General features: G+C 43.5%; 1 protein-coding gene across 2 annotated transcripts in view; it reads left to right on the forward strand.

Annotated features, from left to right (window-relative positions):
- The first annotated feature begins 4992 nt into the window (after positions 1–4992).
- The window catches only part of ikzf2 (IKAROS family zinc finger 2), a 29403-nt gene continuing 11092 nt past the window's right edge, over positions 4993–23303 (forward strand). Inside the window, exons 1-4 of one of the 2 annotated variants that reach the window (XM_063213429.1) lie at positions 4993–5232; positions 7706–7754; positions 13662–13766; positions 20009–20212. In XM_063213429.1, coding sequence (XP_063069499.1) covers positions 5224–5232; positions 7706–7754; positions 13662–13766; positions 20009–20212 — 367 coding nt within the window. In that variant the 5' untranslated portion in view covers positions 4993–5223. Of the gene's footprint in view, positions 5233–5616; positions 6040–7705; positions 7755–13661; positions 13767–20008; positions 20213–23303 lie in introns of those variants that run through there. The other variant, XM_063213430.1, reaches the window with a different exon arrangement.

The raw sequence follows: 23303 nt of genomic DNA on the forward strand, positions 1-23303 counted from the left end.
AAAACAGGTCATGCAGTGTGGAAAAACTGAATAAAACTGAATAAAATCTGTTTGTTATTGGCCTCAGACCCAATTGAAAAGGTCTCTACTGTGTCAGCTGTTTATTATGCACCTGCACATGCAGGTTATGTAAAGGCAGAGCGTTCTCCTCTTTTATCCCCTTTTCCAAACAGCATAGCTAGATAAACATTTAACATGGCCTACGACAGGTTACCACCTCTGCCTTTACTCTGTCATATACTGTATACGCTTACACTGTCCACAAGCTCAATCAGTGACTCAATGACTATGACTGAAACTGATTTAAACATAGTCATCGCTGGAAAATACAGTTAAAAGGGAGTGATTTGACAGACTCAATAAGACCAATACAAGCAGTTTGCAAATGCTCTTCGTCCACGTCTATTTTTACTCTGTGGTCAGGCTGCATCAATTGCGCATCTACGAGTATGACTTAGACTATGCAGCGATTTGTCAAAGTCACACGGATACACATGGGTAACGTGAAAGGCTTATATACCGACATTTGGTCATTCAGACCTAATTGAAAAGGCCTCTACTGGTTCAGTTATTGTTTATTATACACCTGCACATGTGTAAAGGCAGAGAGCGCTCCTCTTTCCCCCCCTTTTCCTAACAGCACAGCCAGATAAACATTGAACATGGTCTATGATCTCTGCCTTTTCTCCATCATACACTACACGCATATGCTTACACTGTCCACTAGATTAATCAGTTTGAACTGAAACTGATTTTTTTTAAAACTGCAGTCTATGCTGTGGCTACTGAGGAAGGCCAGTGATGTGGAGGGTCTAACACTGCCATCTAGCAGGTGGAGACACCACATGGACAACATTCCTACTGAAAATTGTGCTGCTGTTTTTGTGCCTTAAAATCTGCAGATGGCAGTGTTGTGAAGATGTACTTTCACCTTATTCCCCATTTTGCTGGTTGCCAGCTTTAATAGGTTGAAAAATAGTTTTATTTTTGATACAAGCAGCAAAGCTGCTGTTTAAAAAAAATGTATGAGTAATTAATCTAAATATCATGAGTTTTCAGTGGGCAAAAACGTTTCTTTGACTAATTGTAGGTCTAAATGTGAAAATATTACGTAGCCTGTGCCATATTTAAATGCAGCTAGACCAAGTCAGGTCAGGGCGTTCATCTGTATTAGCTTGAGGGGGTTGAGGTTATTTGTTTGGGAGGAAGCAACAATCTCCCTTCAAAACACTTTTGGGGTTATTTCCCATCTTTGCAATGAGAAGCATTTCCTGCCTAAAAAAAGCATGTGGTGCAGCCACAGGTCTGCTGTGAAAGCTGAAGTGTGATGTGCTTGCATAGCATGCATGCTCTCGCTCTCTACAGGCTGTGCCAAGCTCCACGATCCTGCATGGGTACCGTATCTATCCATCTAGCAGCAGGCACTCTGACCCCAACGTGGGCGGCTGCACTTGTCGCTTACACTTGAGTTGTTTCTTTTGGTTTTTTTTGGCAATTCTGTCTGCTTGTTTTTCAGATTTAGAGCAGAAAGTCATGACTTCTTTTGCTTATGTATGGGAAGGTTTAATGTGAGGATGTGCCGTGGATTTTAATCGTGGTGCATTGTGCACAATATGGGTAACAATGATACTCATCATCGATTGTTTTCTGAGATTTCCCATGGTGATTGCAGAACATGCTGCAAAGTGTACATTAATTATATGAATGAAACACATATCTGTGTGAATATAGTTAAGGGAAATCACCAGGATACTTCTGTTTTCCATAAACTACAATGTATTACTGGTACTGTTTTAGACATCAAAACTTTGATCACAGTACCTGTTGGAATGATTTGTGCAGTTTATAGTGTACAATCTATTAATGGTTTAATGTTTCACAGTGTACGGTAACAAATTCATTTTAATGATTTTTTCTTTCAATTTGCATAGCTCATTAAAAAAAAATATGCTCACAGTTTCTATAGATGTTTAAAGTCACTGATTTATCAATTGTTTTTAGTTGGGTCTATGACCAGGTTGTACTGTAATCATTTCATAAAGCAACTTTCAGTCATTCCTTACTTCTATATAAGTCATTAAACTCTTCTATCCTTAAGAGATGAGTGAGAGGCCCTTGAATGGAAATAGGGAGGCGTGTATGCAGCTTGTATCTCTGTTTCCTAGCAGCTGAATTTGAAGATCTCGACATGTGGAATGGAATTGCTGTTAAGTCAGTGTTTTTTTTGTTGTTGTTGTCTTTTCGCTTTTCTTCAGTAAGATTCTTCAGAGCCTTTTTTTTTACCGATGACACAGGGGGGGGGGCAAAAGGTTGATGATGGAAACCCCAAACACAGGTGGTCTGATGTTTTAGCTGAAGCCATGGAATAGAGGACTGAGCAGCAGCCTGGGGAGAAGTATAGGGGTTGCGGAAGAGAGAAGAGAGGGGATGGGGGGGTTGGGGGTACTTAACGGTCTCTCCTCCACTTCAAACAGTGCGCTACAGCGGTGGAAACTCAGCCTCAGCGCACAAGCCATTGCCATTGATGGGGACCACATTGCGGATCTCAGGTTTATGGTGTAAAGTAAACTAAACAGTAAGCACGAAGTGAGAAACGTTCTCGTGCAACAACACGGCTCTAATGTGACCTAGAAAATATATGGGCCTAGCAGCAGACTAATGTTTTTCAGGCCTTTGTGCTGGAAATAATTGTGCGGAATATCCGACAATTTTTACGTCTTAACTAGTGTTCACATTATAATCGAAAAAGGCAAAGCAAGCTATTTTCACACTGTACAACTCAATAACAGTTTCACAGAAACCGTGACTTCAAAATGGAAACTGAGATTGTTGTAAGGCACAGGCTCAATGAAAACATTCAACTGTAAAACTCAGTTGTGACGCTGGATTTGAAGTGCTGAGAAATATGACTGATCCTGTTTTGTCTTGCTCAAATGAGTGCCGGTCATTGTTATGTTTTCTTTTCAGAGCTGAAAATGCGTATCTCACTCTCTGCCATCATTTTGAAGGTCACAAGCAGAGAAATGTATTTGGGAGCATTTTATTTCTAACGTTTCAGAAGATTTCAACAGACAGGTTTAACACTGAAAAAGCTTTGCACTGATTCCTTAATTCACACATAGGCTACATGGTGGTGATCATTGTAAAGGACATCATACATGTATTGGATTCTGAAGACAAAAGTGTGGCCCAATGGACACTAATCTTCTCAACCATTGTTGTATTCTATTTTAATAATGAAAAGACTCCTGCTGTTATTGCAACCATTTTGGGAGTATTTTCTAACTCACAGTTTAGGTGCTTCAAATGCATACCTGAAAACATAATCGTAGCCTCTTACTGCAGCTGGGCCCATAGAATGGCCTATTCAGGCTTTGCTGAAAATACTCAACTACACCATAACAACATTTCTATGACATTACCGAGAACCTTGAGATTAACAGATTAAGACATGGTCATTACAATTTTGGTGAGAGTAATCTTATGGACAATCATGGGTAAGATGGGCAGTCATGGGTAAGTCGTTAGGGCATCAGACTTGTATCCCAAAGGTTGCCGTCTCGACTCCTGACCCGCCAGGTGGAGGGAGTAGCCTAAATTATCCAGTGCTCTCCTCCATCCTCCTCCATGACTGAGGTACCCTGAGCATGGTAGTCCTGCCGCACTACTACCTTTCGGGCGCCAATGGGGGCTGCCCCCTTGACCGGGTGAGGTATAAATGCAATTTTGTTGTGTTCAGTGTGCAGTGTTCACTTGTTTGCTGTGGAGTGCTGTGTCACAATGGCAATGGGAGTTGGGCTTTCATTGATAACATAAGCTCTGCATTAAGGGGTTAATAACCAGCTGTTGGCAAATTAATATATCATCAATCATTTTCTTAGGTCCTCTGCCTGTCTTTTTCTGGGCCATATTCTCACAGTAAGAATTGTGACTAGAAACCAAACAGACTCAGAATGAGGCAAACCTTAGGAAGATGACCTGTATTTGTTCCAAGTAGGTCATCGGAGATGTGGCACGGAATGACCAGTGGAGGGTGCGAGAGGAGCCTTACAGAATAGACAGACATGTATAACACTGCTGTCATGATGCAACCACACTCATCGGTCTGCTGCTTACAGTTTTTGACCCTTTGCAAAGGGCTCCTACTGAGGCCTCCCAGACTGTGGAAATAGTAATTGACATTGCATACATACATAGCGTACATTACACACATAATGTTGGTTGGGATACCACCAAAGGCGCCATTACATTGATCAAATGAACGTCAACTATGAAACGTTTAGTTTAATTTGTTAGGGACATTTTTTTTCTAATTTCTGGGCTTCATGTAGTAGGCTATAGTTACAGGGTACCGTTCAAGAAATGTAAGATGAGACCAATCCCAAAACTTTGAAGTTGCAAGCCTTTTCAAATGTATAATTGTATCACTTTCCTCTAATGCAGACAAACGCTGTTTGATTCACAGATATATTTTAGATGGTATACTGCACGTTAATGAACAGTTTGGGCGGTGCGCCGCTACCTGCTGTAGGCAAAATGTATGATGACAACTGACGATTGCCTTTGAAACCCATAGGTGCACTGGTGAGTTGTATCACTCATTTAAGTTCATATAAGTCGAGGTATTTAACATGTCCCTACGAGTCACAACATTATAAGTTCTGTAAGCGATTACCGAATGCAGACAGTTCATGGCGAGGGATCCGTTTCTCTGCGTTAGACCAAGTTACTAGAGAAGCCCTGTCTGGCTCTGGTTGTCTGTATGCTATGCCTTCGAAGATGGAGGAAGTAGCCTAAACGAAAGAATAACTGCTGCACCAAAACAAATACGTTACACTTAATCTTAAACCGGCAGTGTTTGAGAATGCGCAAAATGATAGGTGTCTCGCGCTTAACTGATGACACGGAGGGGTTTGCCTTAACTATGGCTAAAACAACAGCATCAAAATGTGCACAGAGTGAAACAACACCTTCCAGACGTAATGGACAACATCGAGATTAATGAAAATACCCATCAGTGATAACTGTCAGTAGTCTTAAGTCTCTGGTGAAAGTCGCCTACCATAACGCACGGAAAGGGGGACCGCAGCATTGTGTCTGCTTTGCAGACATGTGCGTCGATAAATGACTTGCGCTCTCAAGTGACAGGTGGAGAAATGCTTATCGGATCACTTGTTGCTACAGAAGGATTGCAGTGGTGCCCATAAAGTTGTGACTGCGGCAATGCGCATTGTGAGTACAAATCTTCCATTTCTCCACAGCGCTCTGCAATTCTTTTTGTTTGCTAAAAATATGTGATTGGTTCGAAGCGGAAAGCATCGATATAGCCTTCCATCTTATGGCAACCGGCATTTGAGCATTATGTCATATGGTAATTAATAAATATGTAGGCTAGGATAGTTATAGGTCTATAACATGGTAGTAGTAAAGATATGTTGTTGGCTACGTGAAGACAAATTCCGACCTATGAACCAACTGTTCAAAATCCCAAGTCATCTCCTCTGCTGCAAATAGGCAGGTCCCTTCTCCTTTACTTTGCCTAATTCCTTAGGAACCGGTGGATCCAGTTTATTATTTTTCTTCCATTTTCCTAGATTGTGTCAGTGGTGTCGTGAACTGACCGTCTTGGGATCAGACAGCTGAAACGTTTCGCGATACGTTTTCTAAAGAATTGGGTAGATCAAATCGAGGGTGTTCTCTATTGAAGAAGTAGCCTACACGCAACAGGTGTGGGGTCGTGTCTGGGGTGGAAAAGTTGATGGGCCAGCGCATAGGAAGTAACCAGACGTACTTCAGGAGTAAACGTGCTCCTGGGCTCTTTTCTGTACTGTTTGTGCAAGGTCTCCTCCTATCTCTCATTTGGAGGAGAAGTTAAAATTCTCAGGTCGATCACATCCTCTGAACGGTTCTTAAAGGTGGAAGCCATAAGTATTGGGGATCATACGAAGCATCCCTCGAGGATTTCGCTTGACCACTTAAACTCGAGTTAATTCAGAAGACGGGCAGTCCAACTGTAAGTCCTTCAGGGGACCCGCAAAGGTAATTCAGTTGAACGGCTAATTTAATACAAAATAATCTTTTTCTTTCATGATTATGATTGATTTAGGGGTTCAAGTTGTGTTTCATGCGTCGTAGAGCTCTCTCTCTCTCTCTCTCTCTCTCTCTCTCTCTCTCTCTCTCTCTCTCTCTCTCTCTCTCTCTCTCTCTCTCTCTCTCTCTCTCTCTCTCTCTCTCTCTCTCCCTCTCTCTCTCACACACACACACACACACACACAGATAATATGGATGACATAAAGGCTTCATTAAAATCTATATATCGACACCTGACCAACGTCAAACAGACAGTCCCTGTAAGATTACGCTTTTTGGATCCAGTGACCGAATACGGTTTTACGCACTGCTTATGTTTAAGCCACATAACTTCAGTGTCATGAAAAATCTTGAAAAGGTAATGATTCAATGTCTACATACCCAGCTCGAACTCTCTTCAGCCTGTTGTCAAGTCAGCCTGAGCAAGTCGAGCTATAGTCTACATTTGCACCTCGTCCATGGTGCCTTTTTTTTTGACGTTTTGACAGGTGTCTCTCAGTTTGACCACTGTTCGACCAGCAATTAGTCATCTGCAGCACAATGTAGGCTGCTGTGCAAATTGAAGTCACGTCATGTAGACCTACTGCTATTAGTTGCCTGAGCAGCAATAGTCTTGTTTAGCCAACTGAATATAAATATTGCAGGGAGATATCAGTCAACTTTAATCCATAATAAATAAGCAAGTCTTTTATAAATGTTCACCTTGAACACCCTCCAGTCCCCTGAGTTCTTTAACGGAATAGCAATGATGAAGGAGTTTCTAACCAGGCAGATCATTAATTGGTCTCGCAAGAATATCAATTGCATTCATTTCCGTTCCAAAATGTACGAGTTAACAGATAGGCCTATTGCAAGCTTATTGCTAATTCACTGCTACAAACAAAAGTGTAAAAAAAATGGTTGCCCAGTAGGCCTACTATTTCCATTACATAGACATGATCATAAAATAGCAATATTTGGCGAAATAAACTACCACACACCGTTATGGAATATAAAACAAGGCATTTGGGCCCACTCTGGTTGGCCTACTTCTCTGATGCATATGGCTCTCTCACTGGCTGTGGGTCTTGTTCTCTTCTACTATATGTCTCCAAGGTGCTCACAGGACCTGGACGTATCTAATCAGGAGACAAGATAATATTGTGCAGCTTTTTCTTACTTTGAGTTCTGTATGCAGTAACATGTTTTCTGTTCTTCTAAAGACACATTTGCAGGGCATCAGCTATGATATAGGCCCAGGTTGTCTTTTGATTTGTGTGTCACTTCCAATTATGGCACAGAGCATATAGGCCCTCTTCTATTTTTGAATTAGGGAAAGACACCACCATACTTCATAACCTGCCCTTGCATGAAAAGCAAGGAATTCAAGATTGTCGCAGTACATAAGAACCGGATTGAATAGCTTTGGACATTGCAAATAGTGTTTTTATTGTCCATCATAAACCATCGTGTTCAGCTGTAATGAACAGGAACCCACATGTTCCCTGTAGAGGAGGCTGACTGGTAGTGACATCATGACCATATATGCATCCCATCGTATGACACCTCATTTTGAAGGGACCTGGTTTCAGAAGTTCCACCCTAACGGCGTATCTTCTTTTCCTCCCCCCTGCAGTCCTGTCCTATGACTATGGAGATGGAGACATCGGATGGATATCTTGCTAGTAAGTTCTCATTTCCTCTCCAGTATCATCCGGTATCGTGTTCTTCATTGACGAACTGCTGTCTGGTACTTTTAAAATACTTATCAGCTTTCTGTTGCATTGGGGATACGTTCATTTCTTATCCAGTTTCAGTCAAGTAAACCCTGTACTCATGTTCTCTGCACTGTCAGTTTTTCTTAAATTGCTCCAGTAGATGGTTATCTTTTGGTCCATGAAAAGAAGGAACTGCAATACTTCCTCCTTTGACACGCTACCGAGATATGTCTTGTTAAAACACTCTCTACTGTATTCCATTTTGCTATCTAGCTGGCAGTAGTATTGATCTTTCAAAAAAAGAAGTACTTTCATCTCAAATGAATCTGAGTTGGCTCTTGCAACTTACAGAGTTATCAACGCCAAGGGGCTGTTGTAGTGAGTTTTAGGCCTTAATCATGTGTAATGGTCAGTATTCAGAATATGAAACGTTCCTCGTGGACATTAGCAACTGCTGCGGAAATCTCGATGACAACACTCATTACAACTTTTACAAAGTCAACGTACCACAGCTTTTACACACTGTTTGATTGTACTGTTAACATACACTCCTCTGATGGCATCCTGGCACTCATGCTTCATGTGACATGAGGATGGACTGGCTTGATTCTAGTTTTTATTTCTTTTGCACACCCCTCTGCAATGACGATGTAGGCGACACAATTATTTCAAACTTGTCTTCAACCTCTATGCCTGCCCTGCACACTTTATCAATGTCTCTGCTGAATATTTCTTAGATAATAATGGTATTGCCCAGGTTGTCTTATACGATGTTTCCCAGATTTGTTTCACTTCAACAATGGATCTACTATAACTACTTTAATAACAAAAAAAACAAATGCAGTTTTTAAAAATAGTGTGTTGCAGTGTGCAGATAATGGCACATGTTGGTGCAGCTGTGGTATTAAAGCGGGAGAGAGCAGTCACAAGCTGCACTCTAATCCTGCAAAATAGCGAATGACTGTAGTGTAGTGTAGTGCAGCGTAGTGTAGTGTAGTGTATCGTGCTTGGCTTGACTTGGCTTCCCTGGAGATTTCTTATCAGGACGGTGCTACAGTACCAGGTGCTTTATGGTACATTCCCAGCCGTTTTTCACCCCCACAAATTCCCTCAGATGGAAAGGGCTGATAAAATGACTTTCATTTTGAAGTTCTTGCAGGTGTCTCAGAGCTTATACTTTTTAAGGGAAATTTGAGAGAACCCCAATTACTGGGCAGTGCATCACTGTTGTGGTAAATATGGAGAGTGATTTATAGTGACAGCTTAGTATGCAATTATAAATGTGTGTTAACATTGGAATCATATTTTTTTAATTGACCATCAAGATGATTTGTGGTGTATAGCAGCATGACATAGGCCTACTGTGGGTTAGGATAAAAACAAAAATGATGGCCCATTTTCGTTATTTTGAGTTGCAGCTTCAACATCAAGCCAAACACCTGCTTAATTGTGTGTAGAGTTGTGTAAAGTTGCTTGAAATTACCCGATTTTAGATGCTTTCACATGTACAGCATTTCCAAAGGCCCCTCTCCACAGTCAGTGATATATCAGTTTTGTCACAGAAAAATCTGTTCAAACAGGCGGCCGCTGGCTGCCGTGGTTTGTATTTGATACGGAGGGATAATCTGGAGGTGCGGGGCCGGACAGGAAAAACCTGATTTGAGGAGCTCTCAAGTTGTGTATCCAACATGCCGCAACCAATCGTTTGCTTGTCAGGGAGAATCCTGTGACAAAAAAAATCTGCTCCTCGCTAATCCTAACCCTAACCGAGCCACTACAACCCCTCCATTTATCCGATTTTGGCGCCGTCTCACCCATCCAGGGCAGTCGCGGCTGGGCAGCAGCCAATGATTGTTAGGGAATCTGCTCCCCCTCCATGGCCAACATGGATAAACTCAGAAACAGGGCAATGTAGTAACTATCTGACATAAACCACCCCCCTGTCTGTGTGTAACAGGTGGAATGATTTGAGGCCGGGTGTGACAAAACATAAATCCACAATTACAAAATCGGGTGTGCGAGTGATACCTAGGCTATATGTAGGCCACCAACGCATGGAAACAGGGGTTTCTGGCGGGCTGCTGAATCCAGCCAGCGAGAGTCTGGCTGCAGTCCAGAGTGAGTCAGTGCTGGAGGAGCGTTATATGAATCACGCTGATTCTTACTCAGCAGTCTCCTGGGCCAGAGCCACAGTCACTCCGGTAGTCTCCACCGGGGCTCCTACGGGTTCTCAGCCTGCCTCAGCAGTCAGCACCGGTACGGGGGCAGCGGCTTGCTTTCTCAATATTATCCATAACCATTACCATTTACCATAGCCACCACCACGTCTTTCACGTCTGCATGGCCCTCTTATCGCGCTCCTCCATCTGTCGGCTGGAGAAGAAGAAAAAGAAGAAGAAGAAGAAGAAGAACCGGCAAATGACAGAGTAGGTGTAATTATTTCAGCCCCACAGAGACAGCTAGAGAGAGAGAGAGATAGAGAGAGATAGCAACCGAGAGAGAGAGAGAGAGAGAGAGAGAGAGAGAGAGAGATAGCAACCGAGAGAGAGAGAGAGAGAGAGAGAGAGAGAGAGAGAGAGAGAGAGAGAGATAGCAACCGAGAGAGAGAGAGAGAGAGATATATAGAGTGAAAGATAGATACAGAGAGAGAGAGAGAGAGAGAGAGAGAGATAAAGAGAGAGAGAAACAGAGAGGGGGTGGAGGTTCAGGCTAATGAGGAAGGGGTGTCAGCTCAGTGTGCTCTCGGCTCTGTGGCCTGCTCTGCTCTAAACAGATGCCTCTGTTCTGAATCTGTCTGAACACCATGCGTGTTGCCAATGAGGGCCCCTGACAGCCTTTGCTGGGCCCAGGACAAAGTCATCTGAAAGGTCCCCCTATCCAATACATGCAATGTAATGGGGACCCAATTCTGGGCCCCATTTTTCCCTGTGCCCGGGAAAACATACCCCTTTGTCGCCCCTTGTCGGGGGCCTGGTGTTGCCAATGAGTGTCCTCTTCTCTTCTCCTCAAGTCCGTACTCTTCAGCCTCTGACAAACGGTGGCCGTATGTTTTTAATATCAACAGAGAGCACTTGAATTTGAGCATAGGAGTTCCAACTGGACTGCCAATAATGTGGGAATGTGTGTGTGTGTGTGTGTGTGTGTGTGTGTGTGTGTGTGTGTGTGTGTGTGTGTGTGTGTGTGTGTGTGTGTGTGTGTGTGTGTGTGTGTGTGTGTGTGTGTGTGTGTGTGTGTGTGTGAAAGAGAGAGAGAGAGAGAGAGAGAGAGAGAGAGAGAGAGAGAGAGAGAGAGAGAGAGAGAGAGAGAGAGAGAGAAAATAGTGTAGAAAATCTGCAGTGGCACATCCACACACAGAAACTCTGTGCTCTCTTTTTCACTCTGTGATTAGAAACTGAAAAGTGTGTGTGTGTGTGTGTCTGCGTGTGTATGTGTCTGCGTGTGTGTCTGCGTGTGTGTCTGCGTGTGTATGTGTCTGCGTGTGTGTCTGCGTGTGTGTCTGCGTGTGTATGTGAGTGTAATGTATGTGTGAGTGAGACAGAGAGAGAGAAAGAGAGAGAGAGAGAGATATTCAGTCTATCCGTTATATGTAGGCTACCACACACAGCCATCACAGTGAGCTTTACCTGAGGTGCAGCAGTGGCGGCAGCCCTGTGCTGTGCTGTGCTGTGCTGTGCTGTGCTGTGCTGTGCTGTGCTGTGCTGTGCTGTGCTGTGCTGTGCTGTGCTGTGCTGTGCTGTGCTGTGCTGTGCTGTGCTGTGCTGTTATGGAAAATCCTCCCTTCCGCTGTCATTCAAATTGGAGACGTCGCTAGTGTCCCGTTTCCAGGGGATGGCTGGTCACCTGAGATTTGCCTCAACCCTGGCTCAGTAACCGGACACGGGTTCTGGGATTGTGTCATTGACTGGCGTCTCCCGGTGCGCCTCGCTCGCAGCCTGACAGGGCCTGTCACGCGCCGCGAAGTGCAGAGAAAGCTGACTCGCTTTGTCTGCCGCTGCTTAAATCTTTTTTTTTTTTGAGGGTGGGGGGCACTTTAAAAAAAAAAAAAGAAACGTCTCCAAGGAGCTGAGTATGTACGTTTGTGGGTTTGAAGTGGCGTTTTTTTTTTGTTGCACCGCCAGCAGTGCATGTATTACACAAGAAAATCATTTGGAAAGGAGAATTGAAGAGTTCAGATGCAAAACCCCCTAAGTACCTTTTCAGAAAATAATCTGAATTCATTTTTATTTAATACAAAGCTATCAAAATTGCATATTTTTTTATCTTATTCATGTAACTTAACTATCTATATGTATTATCAAGTACATGAATGTAAACCAAACCAACAACGGGGTTCTCTAAAAATATAGAAGTGCAGGTCTTCAGAAATGGAGTTAGGGGGTTTTGCATCTGAACTCTTCAAATAGAGTAGCAGAAAAGATGTTGTTTCTGTAATACGCTTTGAGACTTAGCAGAGTGCACACATAGTACCTGTCTGGGGAATGAGTTTAACACAACACATCCGAGACCCAATTCACCTGTTGCTGCACCGAGCATTACAGACACATATCATAACCCCTTAGCTGCAGACGACTGACCCCACAAAATGGGATTTCATGTCAGTAATGGCCCACCCCCCTCGTTTAACGCAGCAGTGGGTCTAGGGCATGGTGGGAGAGAGAGAGAGAGAGAGAGAGAGAGAGAGAGAGAGAGAGAGAGAGAGAGAGAGAGAGAGAGAGAGAGAGAGAAAGAGATGGGGGCTTGGGGGCCCACATTCGATCCCCCTGTTAAGACGCAGACCTCCTCGACAGAGACCTCCTTGGCAGCCTGGGGGGTATACACTACGTCCGTACGCTGCCTATCGCTGGCTTGCTTTGTGTGGCTGGCTCCGAAGGGGTCAGGTGGTAATGGGATAAGGGAGGAAGGGATTGCTCTCCCTGAGTGGACACAGCCGCGGCAGATCATGTCCCTGCTGCGCGGCGCGCTGCGCTGAGAGACGAGGAAATCCAATCTGAATCAGGAGGATGTGGCGGGCGGGCGGGGAGACTACTAGTCCACGACTTGCAGACAAACGGCCTGCCGGCCGGCATGAGAGACACTGCTGGAGGCTGTTAGTTTAACTCTGGGAGGTTTTAAAAATCGTGTTAGTTTTTTCTTTTTCGAGGGGGGTTGGGTTTGGGGGGGGGGCGGGGTGAGTTGCTCAATTGTGCTGCCCTTTAACACGGTCCTTCTGTCACTCTCACAGGATTTAATGAAAAGTTAGCTTAACTGTGGGTGGTTTTAAAAATTGTGTTCGTTTTTCCTTTTTTGGGGGATGGGGGGTGTGGGGTGGTTGAGTTGCTCAATTGTGCTGCCTTTTGACACGGTCCTTCTGACACACTCACAGGATTTAATGAAAAGTCAGAGCATGTACAGTATCGGTAGCCTTACTTTCATTATCAGGCCTTCTGTTTGGGTCCGTGTCTGGCTTTCTATAACTTTTTGCTTCCCTTTGTTTTGTGTCCTTCTTCTGGCATGCTCTTTCTTTACTTTTTCTCTCTTTTCCCCTGTGAAACACACACACACAGACACACAGACACACAGACACACACACAGACACACACACACACACACACACACACACACACACACACACACACACACACACACACACACACACACACACACACACACACACACACACACACACACACACACACACACACACACACGCACACTGACGGCTACTTTTTTTAGTTCTCTATTATACATTGAAAAGAAGCTTTTGTGAGCCAAGCTGCCTTGGGTGGGTAGGTAGGTAGATCTGCCGAGAGAAAGGGAGCTGTGGTGGCCAATGCTTAGTACATGACCTGAAGTAAGTCTACGTCCTTGGAACTTTTGTTGCTGTCTGTCTCCTAGGTAACGGAAACTGCTCTCCCAGGAAGGAGAACCCGAGAATGCTGGTGGACCTGTCAACCAACACACCTAATGGGCAACATTCCCAAAGTCCTGTGTCACCCACTGGTAAGTAGTACCTCTCTTATCATCACAACTGCTCGGCACAAAAAACCTACAGCTTTATTTAGTGTGATCACATATACCACACCAACGGCGCGCGAGCACACACACACACACACACACACACAGACACACTCACACACACACACACACACACACACACACACACACACACACACACACACACACACACACACACACACACACACACACACGCACACGCACACGCACACGCACACACACACACACACACGCGCACACACGTGAATACACACATGTGAACACACACACACACACTGTTGGTTTACAGAATAGTTTGGGTATAGTCTTGCCTTGTGAGACCTCCTTCAACAGAAATTGGTGGAAAGAGCTGCTGGTTTTGTGGACAGGCATGTCATCATGAAGTGGCATACTGAGAAAAGGGAAGCGCTCTTGCCAGCTACTGTGTGGACATCGGCCGGCATCCAGGAGGAGATTGTTGTTGTTGATAGGCTTCTTATTATAACAGGTCATACAGGAGGTTGAGAAATACGCTCCAGGAAGATGTCCAAACCCTACAGAGAAATTTGCACGCGGTACATGTTGTTTACTTGTTGGGTTGTAAATGAAGCCATCTAGGAAGGATATTTGCCATTCAACTCTCTTTGCCACTTAAAAATGCCAAATGACGAAAGGTGATGTACACAAGTAGGTCACTGTTACCTTTTGACGTCGTAGCCTCTTTGTGCAGATGGGGTCGCCGGCTGAAAATACTCAACTACATCATGACGACATTGCTATGAGATTACCGGGAGCCTTAAGTGACAGATGAAGACATAGCCATTACAATTCTGATGACAGTAAGATTATAACATAGGCTCTGTGCTCAGGGGTTAAAAAGCTTGTTGTCGCCATTAGGTGGGCCATAGTCATCATCATCATGAAAAGGTTAAATCTGACTTTAAAAGTGTGAAATGTGTGAAATGGACAGTATTTTGGCCCATTCAGAAGCACTTACTGTGCTATCTATTGACAAAAGGTGACGTACACAAGTAGGTCATGGTTACCTTTTGACATCTTAAAAAGCTTGTTGTCGCCATTAGGTGGTCATAGTCATCATCATCATCATGAAGACTGTTAAATCTGACTTTAAGTGTGCGAAATGTGTTGCGCTGATGTATTACCCTGAAAAGTCTCCTGAGCGCTTTAAGCCCTTTAGTGTCTTCTGTGTTGCGCTGTATTTTGGCCCATTCAGAAGCACTTACTGTGCTATCTATTAATGTCATCACAGAGAAAGCCCTTTGCACCCTTTCAGCTCCATATCACAACACCATCATACCATGTCTGGGCCTCACCGACTATCGCTGATATCTGCTGTTCTCGCCTGCCCTGCACCCAGGCTAGCTGGCCCTCTTTTTTAGCAAAGAGCAAATATCTTGATTCGATCTTACCAACCAACGTATCCTGCCAATAGACCCATTAGTCAAGCTTTTAAACATGGTGTTTTAACCCATACTCAGTTCGTACCAAAGGTGAAGCGAAATGAAGTTTATTTTGGACACCATTCAGACATTGGTGTCAATATGATAAGTCTCTTGTTCTGTACGCCAACTAAAAACTTAAAAGATCATCCATAACCTCTGCGTTGAGTCGTAGTTGCTCGCTTGTCTGGTTAGGCTACTTGCTAGTTGGGGCCAATGGTGGAAGTAACACTCAGAGGTGTAAAAGGGCGACCGCTGTGTGTGTGATTACTGGAATCAAGGGTCATTCTGAGAAACGGACATCATAGTAGTTTTAATTTCATGCAAAGACTCTATTGCAAGCCTGTTGTTACCAAATTGGTAATGACAAAGTCTTAATCTGTTACCTAAGACTCTCTGTAATGCAAGAGCAATGTCAGTGTGATTTAGTTGAGGTTTTATTTTTCAGCCAAGAGTGAATCGGTCCCATCTTCACCAAATGGTTTCCTATATTATGCACTGTACACTTTCAACAAGAGGTAGAATTTAAAAAGCAGAAAGGACACCCAGACGTGTAACTGTATATTTCCACAGAATTGACACCAGCCACATCTTTATAAGCAACACATTTTTTTTCATTCACATTTTCATTCATCCACATTTCGTAGCAGGTGAATAGCACTGCTGTCCTCACCAAACCAGAATAGGGTGAGAGACCTGACTCATAACAACACATTTATGTAGGTGTACTGTGTGGTCAACATTCACCTGTGTTGGTTTCTTATTCGTAAGAATCGGTCACCATCTCTATGGGAGGAGCTCATTGGCTGGCGACCTGTGGCGATCGAAGCATGTTCATCCATTTTGGTTCACACCTTATTTCTTTTCATTGCAGACATAACTGTGTTTAGACGGAGATGGCTGTTGATCATTGATATTCTAAATTCATTTGTATTTTTTATAAGCAATTTCACATTAAGATTTTTGCTTTCTCTTTGTGAAGTCATTCTGATGTGAAATGCAAAATAAGGGCCATGCTGTTTCACAAGATACTTTAAGGTCATAGTAATGGTCCAAAAATGTCTATACATTTTCTTCACATGTGGTTGTATTTAATTTCAAACTCTTCAAATTTCAATCTGCAATATGCATAGTGTATTGAAAAGTCAGAATTTCCTTTACAGTATAAGACAAACGGCAGCATGTCAGAAAGGATAATTATGCAGTGTGTGTTAATAACACTGCAATAACACAGCTTAAAATACTGCAGTTTAACTCAAGTGGTTAGCTGTGGAAGAGTTAGGCCTATTATACACAGTTCCCCATGTGCATTCACTATGTTGAATACTGCACACTCACTCTCCTTAATCACATTAAATGGTCTTTAACTTTCTAAAGTGGGCCTTTCAGTAACTAACGCATGCTAAATGTACGGTATAGCATCACATCATCCCTTTGTAGTGTGTTGGCATGTAGTCCATCATCGTTGTAGGATCACCATTCAGTAAATTGATTTAGCCTAGCATATCAGTGCACCCACAGTATACAGGCTCATTGGCCTATTTATCAGTTGGAGACAGTCCATGGTGGGCAGCATAGCATGTTATACAACTCGGACTGCATGACCTGAGGTCTGCCTTGTTGTATTAAATGCCCCCATCTCTCCGCCATGAGGTCAAGCCTTTTTGATGAGTCATACCAGACTACCAGACAAGACATTTTGAATGCGTGAAGATGTAAAGAGTGCTCTCTCTCTCTCTCTCTCTCTCTCTCCATCTCTCTCTCTCCATCTCTCTCTCTCTCTCCTTCAGCCCCACTTCCACACAATGCTCTCTGCGCTTTCGGTCGCCCACTTTGATCAAGAGAGGCAAAACAAGGACAAGGATTCTGTCTGCCGTTGTCCTGGCAACCATTTCAGGTTCAATCAGCTGGGCCCATTGCGTACACATTATATGCTGTATACCTTGTGTCAAAGAGAAAGAGAAGCTATTGATGAAAAATAACTTCAATATACACAGGCAGGCACATATTTTACATAGGAAAGGACGATGAATATAGTGTTGTTTGAGAGTGCTGTTTGTTAGCTGTTCGCTTTTAGCTGTCCAAAATGTGCTTTTAATCAAAGATCTGTGTGGAAGATTGTGTCAGACTTACTGCTAGTCGCAAGTGCTGACTTAACCTGCTTGAGCAGCTTTTGCCTGCTGGTCTATGCCATCAGGCACTGTTGTTGTTTTTCCTGGAGGGAGCTGTAAGAAAATGGATGGGAACTGGAAATGACCCCTTTTGTGTAGAGTTTGACATCGTCCTCAATCATGGAGGATTTCTGACATTCCTCTCATGCTGCGCTTGCTGTCAACTGGGGCTCAGTCCACCGTGCAGCAGTCCTGCAGATTGGTGGGAAAATCCTTCCCCCTAAGAGCTGGTTGCGCTCGGGAGCCAGTTGCTTCTCCGTCTGTCTGTCTGTCTGTCTGTCTGTCTGTCTGTCTGTCTGTCTGTCTGTCTGTCTGTCTGTCTGTCTGTCTGTCTGTCTGTCTGTCTGTCTGTCTGTCTGTCTGTCTTTCCTCTCTACCCGTCCCTTTATGTACTAAGACGTGGTCTATGGAGAAAAGAAAATGCAAACAGGTTCATCTGGATGGAGAGGATGGGAAAAGAGCAGGCAGGTTCATATTACAACCTGTGCATTTTACTGACAGACTACATTGCAGTGTTTGTGACCTGATCTCCATAAACTTCTCTTTTTTAATTGCTAACCTCTCCATCAATGGTTATCATATTACCTCCAAGAGATGTTTGGTTACTGAACTTTTCATAAGGCTATATGTGGACATAGCTAAGCAAATGTACTGAAAAACATTATTTAGTATTAGTGCAGAAATGAGCTTTACTGAGTTGAGACTCTTGAGTTTGGATCAAGGTGCCACAGTGAGATTTCTGGCTTGGTGGGGACTAATATGCCAGGCTCGTTCCAAGTCATGTCACATGCATCTTTTTTATGGAAAGATATTTTTTTAAATCCAGGTGTGAACTGGTCCAGGGCTTTTTGCATTTGCAACATATTCACCATTGTGGACAGCATACAGTGTCTAACCAATGACTGAAGCATTATGACTTATCACAATAGCAGGTTGGGCCATGAAGTCAAAGTACTCCCTGATGTAAAAATAGCACCAATCAACAAAAAGAGCAGTGCAGCAGTTGTTGTTGGTTCGTTTATTTGTTTGTAGCCTCATATGGGAGGGTTAGGTTGTGTGTATTTGTATTGAATGTATGTCTGTTTGTATTTCCTGCAAGTTTGTATTTCTGACAAATACAAAGCCTTTTATTGTCATTATACAAAGTATAATGAGATTTGAGCTTCCCTACGAGGCACACAGAGTCCTTCATACTGTAGATCAACACAGTCCTCCAAGTGTGTGTTCAGTATAGTGGCAGCTTTGGGGAAGAAGCTTTTCTTCATTCCATTGGTTCTGGCAATAAATAAAGTCAATAAAGTAAAAAAAGAAAAAAAGAGCAGTGCAGCAGACATGCAGTAGCCCACGCAAAGCTGTAATTACTGCTAATACATGAGACAGCCGGCTGGGCCAGACTTTCTCCAAAGGGATAGGTCAACTGCACCTGCTTAGCATGCTGATTAGTCGGCACGACTATCCATTTCTTGCACTCAACTCAGGTTTTTTAAGTTTTGTTAAATACATTTGGTAAGGTACCAAAGATGGTTTTACTCAATCATATTGAGTAACACTGTACAACATGTATACGGTATCGTGAAATAGTTCTAAATGTTCAGAAATGGTGTTAACGACTATCCAATGCTTGCACTCAACTCGAGTTTTTTAAGTTTTGATAATAAAATTTGATAAGGTACCAAAGATGGTTTTACTCAATCTTGTTGAGTAACACTGTACTGTATCTGTCCTGTATCGTGAAATAGTTGTAAATCTTCAGAAATGGTGTTTGTCCGTGTATGCACTATTTTGTTATGGTTCATCAAGTGGAAACATATTCATTTTGTTTGAAGAGAGTGGTGTGTCGACCGTATAAATGACCGTGGAAATCAGAGAGCTGTGATGTGCAGAATGCGACCGGGCCTGTCAAGTCTTTGTGTTGTATACTTGCCTGTATACTGTACATTTCTTCTCCATCTGATTGAGTGGGTGGTCTCGCCCTGGAGGGACTCTTAGTGAGATGTATGGCGTCTGTCTCAGACATCCATGGCCACGAAATGTACTCTCTCTACTGTCACTTTAATGCTTTCAAGAGAGAAAAAAAACACACACACACATAAGAGCACTTTGCTTTCAGGCTGTACATTAATATGTGTCCAATAAGCTCAGTGTCCTTCCCACAACGACATATGTTGGCAAAAAATAGATGTAGCAGACAAGTATGGCTACAGGTTATTCAAGCTTAGCTTATAGCTCAAGTCGTGGTGATAAACCTGTGGTCCACAAGGGTTAGACTTCCTGTCTGCCTCCAAAAGAGAAATCATACCTGATTAATGCTTGTCCATTTAACAGTGCAGTGACATTGTGACTTTAGTAGGTAATAGACAACCTTTTTCACTCATAGGAGTGAAAGCAGAGCTGAGTGAATTCAAATGCTGCCTCGAAGCTCTATTCATACATACAAAATACCTTGCTGCCCTTTGGACCCGAGGGCATAAAAATAATGAAAAGCCACCCTACCTTTTCATAATCAAATGCCTTATATGGTTGAGCAAAAATACCAGAATACCAGGGGGAAAAATGAATATTGTGCCTTTTTTAATTTTCCAACCTCTACTTTTCTATCCATGTCATTTGCTCACAGAGCACTCCATCAAGCAGGAGGAGGTGGGAGAGGAGGAGGAGAGGCGGGTGTCTGGCGCAGAGGAGATGTCTCACGGCGGGGGAGTAGGAGGAGGAGAGGAGGGCTCGGGGCCGGAGGAGCCCATGATTGACAGCCCCGGCGCTCTCCAAGACATGGGACCCGCAACAGATGGCCCCCATGATAGCAATGCCCGATTGCCCAATGGTGAGTTCCTTATCGCATGGGGAACCAACCGAAGCCTCATAATGATTTTTTCCCCTTTTTTTTTTGCTGTTGAAATTGTCACATTTGAATGACTGTTTTAAATGGTTGACTATTCAATTGTGTGACTGTCTTTGACATTATCTAAATGAAGTAGCAATGACAGAAAGCACTTGACAAAGAAAAAGGTCCCCAGACGTGTTTATTAATCCATCTGCACGGCGTGTACCTTAACTTGTTCTCCTGCACACATTCACTCAATCTTTCGTCAGAATCTTGGGTGCGGACATGGTACCTTTTTTTTGCGTTGAACACAATAGGTCAGGCCAGGAATCGTTCTTAAGGAAAGTATCCCAGGAATCCTCCACAACCAGTTCCCAAACCCTTTTCTGACGCTCTTGCCGTACTCCGCTCGTCACCATGCCAAGATCATATTTCACTTTTCCAAATGGCTTTTGGAGATAGAACCTGGGTGTATCTACAGTGTGATCAGGCAAACAACTCAGACATGTTTCTGCCTCACGGTAAACAACTATTGTAGTAATGAATTGCCAGTATTTGACGCAGCATCCGAAATGCAGTCAGATGAGTCATTTTGTTTGAAGAACATCTGTGTAGCTTCTTAAAGGATCTATTTTAAAACTTGTGTGAGGTCATACACCTGCATGAAGCACTCGCTTACATTAATTTTAATACATTCCGAAGGCAGTGAAAGGGCAGTTTAGATGACATACTTTCCGAAGCATGGTGAATACTTTGTAACTTTTAAAAATGCTAGTCGCTAGTCTTTAATGAAGTAAAGAGGGCTTAATCAAATGTACCCGCTCAAGCATGTACCTATATGCCTTGGTGGGCCCACATCAACAGGAAAGCGTACAACGTTAAGAAACTCAGTTGGAAATGGAAAAAGCAGCACGTGTAATTTCCTTTGAATGTCACACAGTATATCAGAGAGAAGCAGTTGAGAACAAGGCAGACCAGGCCAGGTTTGCTGCTGCTCTCTTGCGATTCACATACATTTCTGGCACCTACCAAACGCTAGACCACAAAAAGCTGTCACACTCAAGACTATATACAGCACTCCTGTTGTCTATCTATCTGCCTGGCTGCTGGCGTCGTTGTCGCATGCAGAGGCGAAGAGAGTGACCCATGGCCTTGCTTGCTTGCGAAGGGGTCTTTGCCTAACAGTGGAAACAGTCAGTCCATGTGGTAAGCCAGGCTCTGCAAAAAATACAGGCGGGCTAAAGGAGAGAGAGAAACACGCGATCTGTCACCTCCAGGCCATACTGAAGACACCACCCTTTTATTTGTGGCCTTCCCTCACGCTCAACAGCTTATTTCGAACGTCTAACTGTGTGCAACGAGCAAGCGTGAGTGGCCCTTGTGAGTTACACGCACACACACAAGCACACAAACACACACACGCGCGCGCACTCACACACACACACACACACACACACACACACACACACACACACACACACAGACACACACACACACACACACACACACACACACACACACACACACACACACACACACACACATACACACACACACACACACACACACAGCTCAGCCTTTATATCTTTGTGTGGCCCCTTGTGTATCCTTGTGGTGGCCTTCGTATCTTTGTGGGGCCCTTCCATTCATATTAACCCTAACAAGAGCTAAATAATTCTAAACTGTGCCCAAACCAAAACAATCCATAACCCTAACCTGTCCGTGAGTTTTTACACTTTTATTTTTACCAGTAGCAACACAACTACCTCAGCAAAAGGGGTCAAAACATATTGGGTTCAGAATTTGGGCCCCACATGGAGCGAGGGCCCCAGCATGTGGGTGTGCACCAATAGCAGTGGCCTCACAAAGATAGATTGGTGTACACACGCACACACACACACACACACACGCGCCCGCGCACACACACACACACACACACACACACACACACACACACACACACACACACACACACACACACACACACACACACACACACACACACACACACACACACACACGCACACACAAATCGTTTGTGCAGCATTGCATGTATTCATTCCAGTAGGACCATACTGTTTTACAGGGAGGGCAGGCAGCTGTGTAGGTCAAGTGGCCACAAGGTTTTGCTCAGCGGTTGCAGCCGATATCATCTATGTCAACAGTGTCCCCCCCCTGCTTGCATGTCACTCGACCCCATTGGCGCCCCTAGCAGCTCTTTCTCTTTCGGTCACCCTTTCTCCCACCTTCTCTCACTGTGTGCAGGAGACAGACGCAGCGCTTAGGGCTGCATGTTAATGAGAAAAATCAATGTCACGATAATTTCAGTCAATATTGATATCACAATATTTTTATCACGATATTTTTTTTAAAAACAAATTAATTGTGCTAAAACCATTCACAATCTTCCCTCCCTTCAGCAGTTGGAGTGGAGGGCCATAGAGAAACAAACAGTGGTGTTCTGCATGAGTGTTGGGTAGCAAGTCTGCTTTGTGCTCGCAATGGCTTAAGTGGAGGGGAATGCATTGTGCTTCGCGTAACCTACCTTTTGACAGTATAGACAAATGACAAAAATATTGTTTCAAATCGATATTATGAAATTTGTATATATATATATATATATATATATATATCACAATATTTATACCATATATTGCACAGCCCTACCAGCACTCCAGTGTGGCCCCATGTGCGCCCCAACAGTTCATTTCTCTCTTCCCCTTTCCTCTCACTGTACTGCAGGACACATGCCCCTCCAATGCAGCCAGCTGATTCTATACTGGTTGGATGGAAAATGTGGAAAGGTTATTTTCTCCCTTTTAGGTTGTGGATTTTTATTTTTTGGATGGATCTACCCCTAAGCCCCTACTACCGCCTTTCAAGATTCAAGATTCTTTTTATTTGTTCCGAGGGAAATTTGTCTTGGACATACATATATAATAGCTGGAGCATAACAGACAACACAAGACACCAAAATAAACAACCCAAAAACATGCAGACATAATAGAGATGTATTAATTGCATACAGTGCGCACTTATTGCAGCCTCCTACATGGCACACTACAAGGACAGTTGTTAACGAGTTGCCTAT

The sequence above is a fragment of the Engraulis encrasicolus genome, chromosome 13, assembly GCF_034702125.1.
Source record: "Engraulis encrasicolus isolate BLACKSEA-1 chromosome 13, IST_EnEncr_1.0, whole genome shotgun sequence".
Lineage (NCBI taxonomy): Eukaryota > Metazoa > Chordata > Actinopteri > Clupeiformes > Engraulidae > Engraulis > Engraulis encrasicolus.